Raw genomic sequence first — 11,342 nt, 5'->3', positions numbered from 1 at the left:
ATATATATGTTTTATTCAAATGGCATGGAGTAGAACAGCAAACACACACATGGCCACTGCGCCTGCTACTCCTCTCCATTTCCATATGAAATAGCCATTGGGTGCTGTTGGGGGGAGGGCAGGCCCACAACAATGGCCGGAGTTGAATGGAACAGCACTTCACCTTAGTGACTGTTCCCTCTGCCCTATACAATACATATCTGTTTATTTTATGTAATGATAAAAGGCTCATACAATACAAATATTTTTAAAATGTTTTCTTTCACAGTGATAGCGACTCCGACTGGGAGCCCCCGGTGCCAAGCTGCCCGCTCTACCTCTGCCCCTTCTACACCTGCCTCCAGTGGTGTTCATATGCCACAGTTCATTACTGCAGGCATGACTGTGACTCGGGGCCAAAAGGGCACAGCATGGATGTGTCGTTGTGTTCTGTGTCGCATGAAGTCCCCCATCACCTGCACCACTTGTTCAGTTTGCCTCTGCATCAGAAAGAGACTGCTATGGGACATGGCACAGAAGGCAAAATATTGTGTAGAGGACCAAAGGGTCTACCCCTGTTTTTTAAAAATATTTTTTTAATAATATTTTTTAAAACATTTTTATAAAAAAATATTGTGTGTTAGAATTGCTTTTTTATATGTTGTATTTAGTTATTTGCACTGTTGTATATAGTTATAGGTCATTTCACCAATTTGGCACATTGGGTACATTTGGGCAACTTTTGTGGGACACCTGTGTGACTTCATGCTAAATGTCATGTAGCTCACCCATTCCTGAAGTTATCAGTCTGAAACATTGCACACCTACAGTTGCCCTCTTGTGTTATCCATTAAAATTATCTCCAGCATCCTATCTGACTGTGTGGCGTTTCTAGTACATGTGAAAGATGATGCTGCAACAATAAAAAAACAGAAAACGTATGAAAATGTATTTCTCTTTTCTTCCACCAGATCTACTGTGTTATATTCTTCTACATTCAATTAACATTTCCACAAACTTCAGAATGTTTCCATTCAAATGATACCAAGAATATGCATATCCTTGCCTCTGGGGCTGAGCTACAGGCAGTTAGATTAGGGTATGTCTTCAGGCGGAAATTGAGAACAAGGGATGCAGCCATAATAAGTTAAAGTGACTTGTGATACATTTATTACATACATTTTTCCATTATTAAAGTGACTGGAGTTGAGTCAGTATGTTGGCAGCAGCCACTCAATGTTAGTGATGGCAGTTTAACAGTCTGATGGCCTTGAGATAGAAGCTGTTTTTCAATCTCTCGTTCCCTGCTTTGATGCACCTGTACTGACCTAGCCTTTTGGATGATAGCAGGGTTAACAGGCAGTGGCTCGGATGATTGTTGTCCTTGATGATCTTTTAGGCCTTTCTGTGACATCGGGTGGTGTAGGTGTCCTGGAGGGCAGGTAGTTTGCCCCCGGTGATACGTTGTGCAGACCTCACTACCCTCTGGAGAGCCTTACGGTTATGGGTGGAGCAGTTGCCGTACCAGGTGGTGATACAGCCCGAAAGGATGCTCTCGATTGTGCATCTGTAAAAGTTTGTGACTGTTTTTGGTGACGAGCCAAATTTCTTCAGCCTCCTGAGGTTGAAGAGGCGCTATTGCGCCTTCTTCACCACACTGTCTGTGTGGTTGGACCATTTCAGTTTGTCCGTGATGTGTACGCCAATGGAACTTAAACCTTACTACCCTCTACACAACTGTCCCGTTGATGTGGATAGGGTGGTGCTCCCTCTGCTGTTTCCTGAAGTCCACGATCATCTCCTTTGTTATGTTGACATTGAGTGTGAGGTTATTTTCCTGACACCACACTCCGAGGGCCCTCACCTCCTCCCCGTAGGCCGTCTCGTCGTTGTTGGTAATCAAGCCTACCACTGTAGTGTTGTCTGCAAACTTGATGATTGAGTTGCAGGCATGGCCACACAGTCGTGGGTGAACAGGGAGTACAGAAGAGGGCTCAGAACGCACCCTTGAGGGGCCCCGGTGTTGAGGATCAGCGGGCTGGAGATGTTGTTACCTTGGTGTTACCTATGGTGTTAAATGCTGAGCTGTAGTTGATGAACAGCATTCTCACATAGGTATTCCTCTTGTCCAGATGGGTTAAGGCAGTGTACAGTGTGATTGCGATTGCGTCGTCTGTGGACGAGGAGGTTAGAATAACAATGATCTAGGGTTTTGCCAACCCTGGTTGCGCAATCAATATGCTGATAGAATTTAGGGAGCCTTGTTTTCAGATTAGCCTTGTTAAAATCCCCAGCAACAATAAATGCAGCCTCAGAATATGGGGTTTCCAGTTTACATAGAGTCAAATGAAGTACGTTCAGGGCCATCGATGTGTCTGCTTGGGATATGTGGCTGTGATTATAATCGAAGAGAATTCTCTAGGTAGATAATGCGGTCGGCATTTGATTGTGAGGAATTCTAAGTCAGGTGAACAGAAGGACTTGAGTTCCTGTATGTTGCTATGATCACACCACGTCTTGTTAATCATAAGCCAGGACCAAGCAGAACCTCCAACGAAGGTCAACGGTCCAGAACCTCTAGCGAGGGTCAACGGTCAGGAGCTTCCAGGAAAGGCGCCCAGTCCAGCTCCAGGGCAGGAGCCTTCCTTTGCGCCAGTGGCCAGTCGAGGCATGGTGTCCAGTCCAGCTCCAAGTGCCGGAGCCTTCCTCAGCACTGGTATCCAGACCAGGCATGGCCACCAGCCGAGCTCCAAGCCGGGAGCCTTCCTCTGCGCCGGTGCCCAGTCCAGGCACGGCGGCCAGCCCGGGTCCATGGTTGGATCCTCGGGATGAGCGGGTACTTCGCCCTGGACCGGAGCCGCCACCGACGCTAGATGCCCACCCGGACCCTCCCCTATAGAGTCAGTTTTTGCGGCTGGTGTCCGCACCTTTGGGGGGGTACAATCAAGCCCTGACCATAGAGAGCCTTTTTATTCTCTATTTTGGTTAGGTCGGGGTGTGACTAGGGTGGGTAATCTAGGTTGTTTATTTGTATTTTGGCCTGGTATGGTTCCCAATCAGAGGCAGCTGTTTTTCATTGTCTCTGATTAGTGCGTTTCATTCTATAAACATGTGGAACCCATATCACTCTATGCTTTGGTCCGAATGTTATTTCAACAATCGTGACACCTGTCAGCAACGGGTGTGGCTGAAATAGTCGAATCTACTAATTTGAAATGGTGTCTACATACTTTTGTATATATAGTGTGAATGATATGTAGTGTGATGAATGCATCGTCAACTGTGTGAAGTGGATCTGCCTGTTTTCCTACGGATGTAGCGTTTAGGAAATATGTCTCAGCGCCGTCAATACTTTCAGAAAAGCAGTAAACCTTCTCACCCTAACAGCATTTGTCTTTTCAATTGTCAGACAGTAGGTACGTCCTAGTTAGATTTATCATAATGGTCTCTGCGTTGCCAGTTCAATTTGCACCTTTTTGGCATCTCAATGATTTGTATCTGGAATAGGAACATGGGGATTATTGTATCTTTCTGTTTCTTAGGTGTCAAGAGATATTCAATAGAGTTGTTTCTCTCCCACAACTGGGAGTTACTTATATGCCAAAATCCAGGAAATTACCTTTTTGACTAATTTCTCCCTTTGTTTATGGAAATTCAGCACATGTTCTCCAGGCCTGCTCTAGTCCCCTCAGCTGCTGCCATTTTGGGAGGGCAGTGAGGCAGACAGTCCTATGCTGTTCCTTTTGGCATCTCTGGGAGACTGAAGAGTACAGTCAGTGTGGTGCTGGACATTGCTGAGTCAGCTGGGTGCGCTGCTTGCCTGTTCCCAGATCTGTTTGGGTGGTTTAGCCAATTCCTATGGTCATTGTCATACCAGCTTTCCAAGCATGACTATGACTGTTGGAGTTTTCAATACAGCACAATCAGATCTGGCACCAGGATAGTGCAAGGACACTGACATATCAATATCACATAGTCCGTCAGAAACATTCAGCACTTAGACAGTGCAGCACTGTGTATGGATGTTAGTATGTTGTGAAAACTGTACCAGACCTAGCCATATACTGGTACCAGGCTTAAAATGAAATGAGAATCCATTTTGAAGGCTACTAAGGAAAGCAGATCTTTCTGCATGCTGAACATAATTACTCATGACTGTCCTATGGGGAAATACAAGAAAATCAATGATACCTTCGTCATGTTTTGCCTAGTGGTTAGAGTGTTGGACTAGTAACCGAAGGGTTGCAAGATCAAATCTCCAAGGTAAAAATCTGTCGTTCTGCCCCTGAACAAGGCAGTTAACTCACTGTTCCTAGGCTGTCATTGAAAGTAAGAATTTGTTCTTAACTGACTTGCCTTGTAAAATGAAAAAAAATATGTTTGCTTGTTGTAACCCTATTGATTCATACAGAGTGAGGAACCTACGTATGAGCAAGCCTACAATAGTCAGAACAATGACATACATACATACATAAGCAATAAGGCCCGAGAGGGTGTGGTATATGGTCAATATATCACGGCTAAGGACACAGCCCATATCCATGGACTATCGGCCATATATCACAAACCCTGGAGGTTATTATGAACTGGTGACCAACGTAATTACAGCAGTAAAAACAAATGTTTGTCATACCCATGGTATAGGGTCTGATATTTCACGGCTTTCAGCCAATCAGCATTCAAGGCTTGAGCCACCCAGTTTCTAAAACAATATAGATCATCTTGTCAAGATGAATAACAAAGCTGGAGAGTTTTATGGGTTCATATTTATTGGCTTTCACGTTGGAATTACTTTCATGAGCAGATATGTCATCTTATCACTGACTATAAATGTTACCGAACAGATTCTTAATACCAACAGGAATTGTGTGGAGGATTTTGGCAAAGTACCAAAGCTCAGCAGAAGCCAAGTATGGTGAGAACTGGAGATGTTTGTGTTCGTACCTTGACCCTTGTATGTATGCATATACTTGTTTATGTGTGTGTGTGTGTGTGTGTGTGTGTGTGTGTGTGTGTGTGTGTGTGTGTGTGTGTGTGTGTATTGATCTGCATGCTTTTGTGTGTTTTTCTCAATTATGTAAGTTACTGTTTGATTAATGTTGACCCTTGTCAGTCTTTTGTGCCTTGCAGGCTAGGAGGGAACTTAAAACAAAACAATAGTTGGTGAAGCCTCCTTTGTGAGCATGCCAGAAACGTAGTTGTGGGTTACCATATTGTTAATCAACCAAGCTTAAGCAAATGCATTCTGACTTATTATAACATCTCAAGTGGATATCAGTTTCCTCATCTCCTCTCTGCCTATTATGTAGCTCATCTTGTAGCTTGAATGAGTGTGTATGTAATTCATCCAGTGTCGTTGAGAGCTGAGCTAATGGCCCTCAGTGTGTTCCTCTAACAGTCTGTAACCGTACCTCTTTATCAGCAGGGAAACACTTGTCCAGGAGTGACCTCCTTAGTGGGAAAAGTAGGTCTGAGTTTAACCTGCCTTGTGTTAGACTCTCAGCGGACCTTGACAGAGGCTAAATTAACTCCTCCACTGTACAGAGGGCTAGCAGCTAATAAAGTTGCATGAAAGATAGTGGGAGAGAGATAGGCTATACCTCTCTGGAGGAGCTGAGGAGGTGTGGAGGGGTTGGGGTCTGTGTGGGGAGGGGGGTGTGGGGGTGTCTACCTGTCCTCGTTTTATTAGACTCTCTACATCTGGAAAACGTTCTGCTCGCTATCTGAGCAGCTGAACCATTTCCAGGGTTTCCAAGGGAAGTCCCATCAGATTTGACGTTGCCCTACACACATGGACCTTTATTATCTTGATCAAGGACCTTTTCCAAGATTTCATTCACACGTTGACTTCCCTTAAGTTTTAAGACTGCACTAAAGAAACACAAGGTCTTAGATCAGTATGTGCACCATGTCAAATCTTGAAGACTTGCCATCTCATCAATACAGTAAATACCTTATGTACTGCCAAGGAGTCATCCGTAAATAACAGGACACGTCACTGCCAAACTGCAGATACAAGGGTTAATGAATTAGTGCCAATGAAGATGTACCAGAGGTGCCAATGTGTGAGGCTCTCAGTACAGCTTTATGGGTCTTTTAAAAGGGTGGTTTTTAACACATTTTGTTACGAAGCCATACTGCTTATGACGCCACTCAAGATGCAGTGGTTGCAGTGGCCTTTAGAGAGACAGCAGCTGTTGAAGTGTCAGTGTTAGCATAGAAAAACGGTAGTGGCTAAACAAAATTCCCCAACTGAGTAAGAAGAATCCCTTGCTGTCACTCACAAATATGGATTTCAGATAAACAAGACCTCTAAATATGAGATTCATGTTTTGTTGTTGATTGTGCACTGACATCCTCATTTACTTCAGGTTAGGTGAGGTGATTCATTTGAGATGGTTTCATGGGGAGAATGCAGTTAAGATGATTGATGTCTAGTGAGGGCTTTGATTGAATTGAGCCCCCTCAGTCAGTGTTGACTCTAGGCGCTGAAACCCCCTAGCAAGCTGTCTGTCTGTCAGCACCAACGCCATTACAGTAACTCTTTGTCTTTATCAGAACTACAGTATATGAGTCTTGTGTTTTGGTGCGTGGGAAAGACTGCATATTATATTTTAGCATTGAAGTGAATGAAAACTACAATGGCCTATGTGCTCAGACATGTAGGGAGGATGTTTTGTTTGTGTGATGGCACACAATGATCAGTAGAGGGCAGACAGGAGAGTCAGTGTGAGAGATAGCAAACCCATAGAAGTGAGGGCACTCCCTCACGTCCACAACCAGCAGCAGTATCATCATCTTACTGAGTATATCTATATTAATACTGTGAACAATTATAGATATTTTTTAACATTAAACAATATTTGAATGTCATAATCCCCTTTAATTTGTGTCACATCATACAATCCTCATGTAAATGGCACCTAAATCATATACTGTTTGCTAAACTTCCAAGATGAATATTTCCATATAGAGAATGTACCATGTAGTTGGGATAATCTTCTTCCTTTCGAGCATAGAAGAGTCCATTTATACTGGAGGAAGTCGTTTAGAGACGGGCTACTCTGTCTGTGCGTAGATGAGTCTCCCTCTCTGTCTCTCTGTGTTGTTTTCTAGCCTGCTAATGCCACATTATCTGAAGGTGCTACGCTGATTACGCCACGCCAAGCTTTCACAGGATTACTGCGGTGGGGGGAAAAAATCCCCCCTTTGAAATGGAAAAGAACATCCAAAATGAAAAACCACAAAAACTGTAGTGAGTGGCTACAGGTATAGGTCAACTGCCAGATGCATAGTAAACATTCATCTTCTGCCAGTAAAATAAGATTTGTTTTAAGAACCGGACGTTACCCAATAAGAATATTAACTGGCAAAATCAATAACCCTTCCTCGATCTCCCTAGACTTAGTAAGAGAGGCCATGCCCTTTGACATTAAAACAGTGACAGAGGTAAAATGATCGTCCAAAACACAGTGTAACCCAGCCCCTTTCCTAATTCTGTCCCCGTCTGTCTCCCTTTCCACTGAGTGTAGGTCTGCCACAATCTGGATAGCTAGCTCTGTATCTCCGCTCTCTCTCACTGGAAACACGTGGTTTGAGGGGCAAGGTGGAGAGGGAGCGTAATGGTGGTGCTGGTGGCTGTTTGTTTGGGATATTGCTGAGGGATGGTAGCTCAGTTTTGGCACACTTCCCTCTGCTGGTGTAATGTTTGTGATAGGGGAGCATGGCTGGTGGATGACAGGGGAGACTGTAGTTGATAGTCCCAACCCAGAATAAAGAACATGCTGTTTACTGTCCACTGAAGGAGAACAAGCTCTCTCTCTCTCTCTCTCTCTCTCTCTCTCTTTCTCTCCTCCCTCCCTTTTCTGTCTCACTCTGTCACTTTCATTCTCTGAGACTGTGTGTATTTTTCTTTCCTTCCCACACTTTCTCTCCTCTCATCACTCTCTTAATTTCTCAGTCTGTGTAACCTGGGGCTTTGTTCAAATATTGCTTCCTTGAGGTTAAGAGGGTGTGGCCCCTCGTTCTTTTTCTTCCTCTATTTCTATCTCTTTGTCTGTCTCTATTGTTGTATGAACATTGCCTCCTGTGGTCTGAGAGAGGGTGGGCTCTTTCGCTCTCCTCAGTAAAGCTGATCTTGCTGGCACAGGGTGCGGGGAGACTTGCTTTTCTGGAAGGACCTGATGCATCATGCTAATGATCCGCTCCTCACTCCTCTCTCTCCAGCCTGCCAGAGGAGCAGGGGTCTCATTTGATGTCGCCGCCTCATCCGGGAACAACAAAAGCAGCTTTTACCGCGCAGGAAGCACCCAACGTTGGAGTCAACCATCCACTGATGATTTGGCTCTCTGTGTTCTATGTCTAGCTCTGTTTAGGTCTCTTTCCTCTCTCTCTCACTGTTCTCTTTCTGTATCTGTTTGGATCACGCCCCCTCTTCTCTCTCACTTTTGCATGCTCTCTGTCTCTCACTAACTCCTTATCATTCATTCACTCACTCACTCACTCACTCACTCACTCACTCACTCACTCACTCACTCACCCTCTCTTTCTCTCTCTCTCTCTCTCTCGCTTCATCAGTTTCTGCATCAGCTTGTCAGGCTAGAAGGGAGTTATATGCCGCTGAGTCTACTGTCAGGTAGGCAACACTAGATCCTCCAACCCACAGGATTATTCACATTTTCTTTCGGTCTTCCTTCCTCAGCATCTTCTTACTCTTCTTCTCCCTCCTCCTCATCCTCCTCCTGCCTTCTTTCTCTCTCCTACTTCCACACCCTGCCTCTGAGTGTGTTGGAGATCGGCACCATTCGTGTGGTAAAGCAGTGGGAGTGGACCTCAGCGTGTGTATGAGTGTGTATGTAAGTACTCTTGTGTGTGTGTGAGAGTACTCTTGTGTGTGTGTGAGAGCGAGGGAGCATCAGCCTCTCCAGTCCTCCACACTCTCTCCGTGGAACATCCCTTCTTAAATGGACTTTTATATGGGTTTGAGACTTTATCACCACTGAAAGCAATGCCACTGCCGAAGCTCTACATGTTGGAATAATATATAGCTCAGGAAAGTCCCAAGATGAGTGAGGAAGCTAAGGAAAAAAGCACTGGAAAACCAGCACATCGCAAGAAGAAAGGAAAAAAGGTATGTGAAGGAAAAACCTTTTGGCTGTCTTTGTAAAAGCTTTGAATGTTGTGTTTGTATTGCTGTGGTTGGTTTACATACATTACTCCCACAAGTTGTGTGTCTATGATCTATAGACTAAGTATAAAGAGATCATTGTGTTACGTTTCATAAATAAACAAGCCTCAAGGAGGACGGTGTGAGTGCCTGCGCTCGTATTCCTGCGTGTTTACTTTGGTTTAGCATCTTGTTTCTTCAATGCAGAGATAATGTTCATGAATCTAAACACAACATTCATCAACAAAACATTTTGTACAGAGCAGTTCTGCATATTTGTTTCTATGTGTGCATATTTGTTGTGGTATGAGTATTTGACTCACCTCGAATGCAAAGTCATCAGAACAGATACTGTCACAAAACACTTTTTGGGACCACTTGTTGTTCTGGTATTTCCACTGCACCTGATTGGCTAAAGCAACTAGATGATTACCTAAGCAGGCACTCTAGGGGTGAAGGGGCAGCCTCAGGGTTAGTGTGGGGGCAGCATCTGTTGTTGTTTCCCTACATCACCATCATTGTGAGTCCACAGCTGTACTTCTCTGATGTTGTCCTCCTCCTGTCCCCAGGGGCTGTGATCAAGCCTTTTAATTAAAGGTGTTCTTAGGCGCAGCACAGTGTTTATGTCATGGAAGGCTAAATGGTTTTGTGTGTGCGTGTGCGTGTGTTTGTGCATGTGTGTGTGTGTGTGTGTGTGTGTGTGTGTGTGTGTGTGTGTGTGTGTGTGTGTGTGTGTGTGTGTGTGTGTGTGTGTGTGTGTGTGTGTGTGTGTGTGTGTGTGTGTGTGTGTATATACCTGCATGCATGCTTGTGTGTGCCTTTGCATTTTCACTAAGTGCTGTTGTGCTTCGCTCTGCTCCTGTGGCCATGTTGTTTTGTCAATGGGGTAAACCCATGATAAATGGGATTCAGCAGGTTCCACTGATCCCTATGGGGCAGGACTCAGAGGGAAGGCCTGGGTCCGGTACGTGAGGCAAGAGACTGAAGACCGGGATAGGGGAAATGCTAAAGGATTAGGGAAGCTTTGGGTATGGCTTTGAACAGGGTACCAGGCAGAGTTATCAGTTTGGGATAATTGTTTCGCTATGAATCTATTGACAGGGTCAGGGCCATGGCTGATGTTGGGATTAAGCGATTCCTTGTTGCCACTGATGTCCCTTTGTGTTTGATATGAGACCTGATATCACTGGACTTTGGTTTAATCATACTTCAACCTGTTGTTTTGTATTCCCAAAAGTAATGTAGCCACATGGGAACACAAATTAAATATTACTGGCATTTTTCTTTGTCCCTCTAGTAAGCTCAAATCTATTGGAAATCCATTTTGGTTACACACACACACACACACACACACACACACACACACACACACACACACACACACACACACACATTCATTAATATACCACAAAACTTTCAAGCAAAGGAACGGGTAGTTTTCATGCCTAAGTTACTCTGGCCAGGTATTTGTTTAGTTTCACATTCGCAGTAATGTACTGTAATGTATAGTAAAACATGTTAATCATCACAGGAAATACTGATGCTCTAAGGCTAGGAAAGTCCTTTACCTCTTGGCAACTATGCATGTCAGTAGCGCTTTGGAGAATGCAAGCACCTCCCCTACTGCATCTAACCAGACACTTCACTCTCAATGTTTCCTACGGTACAAGCAAACACCCAGTATAGCATTGATAACATCAGGACCTAAAGCTAGAAGATTGTCAAGATTAGTCACCTCACACCTCACGATCCACAAATAGGCTCTACCATTGGGAGGATAATCAGAACTACTGGTGAATGATCTCTGATGAGTGAATTGAATTGACTAGTGATGATACCCGAAAATACATTCTCTACTATATGCATACAAATGTGTTTCCGGTGTTGGTATGTTTATGTGTGCTTGTGTGATTATGTGTGCCTGTATGTGTGTGTGTGTGTGTGTGTATGTGTGTGCATGTGTGTGTGAGTGTGTGTGTGTGCCTGCGTGTGAGAGAGTGTCAGTGTGAGCGTCAGATAAACATGCCAGATGTGTTAATGATTGTAGCCATGGCAACTACTTTTCTGTTCCGAGGACGAGGGATATTGAGGGCGAGAGTGAGCGAGGGAGAGTGAGAAGAGGGGGCTGGAGTTCTAGTCAACCCTGTGGCAATCAGGCCAAATATATACACTGAACAAAAATATAAACGCAACATGT

At 44.3% G+C, this 11,342-nt stretch overlaps 1 protein-coding gene across 1 annotated transcript in view; it reads left to right on the top strand.

Moving 5' to 3' along the window:
• Positions 1-7,861: 7,861 nt before the first annotated feature.
• The window catches only part of LOC110502535 (ankyrin-3), a 184,628-nt gene continuing 181,147 nt past the window's right edge, over positions 7,862-11,342 (top strand). Inside the window, exon 1 of the mRNA XM_036960088.1 lies at positions 7,862-9,109. Coding sequence (XP_036815983.1) covers positions 9,044-9,109 — 66 coding nt within the window. The 5' untranslated portion in view covers positions 7,862-9,043. The remainder of the gene's footprint in view (positions 9,110-11,342) is intronic.

The sequence above is a fragment of the Oncorhynchus mykiss genome, chromosome 23 (genome assembly GCF_013265735.2).
Source record: "Oncorhynchus mykiss isolate Arlee chromosome 23, USDA_OmykA_1.1, whole genome shotgun sequence".
Lineage (NCBI taxonomy): Eukaryota > Metazoa > Chordata > Actinopteri > Salmoniformes > Salmonidae > Oncorhynchus > Oncorhynchus mykiss.
Note: the sequence above shows the minus strand (reverse complement) of the source record. Positions and strands in the feature narration are given on the sequence as shown.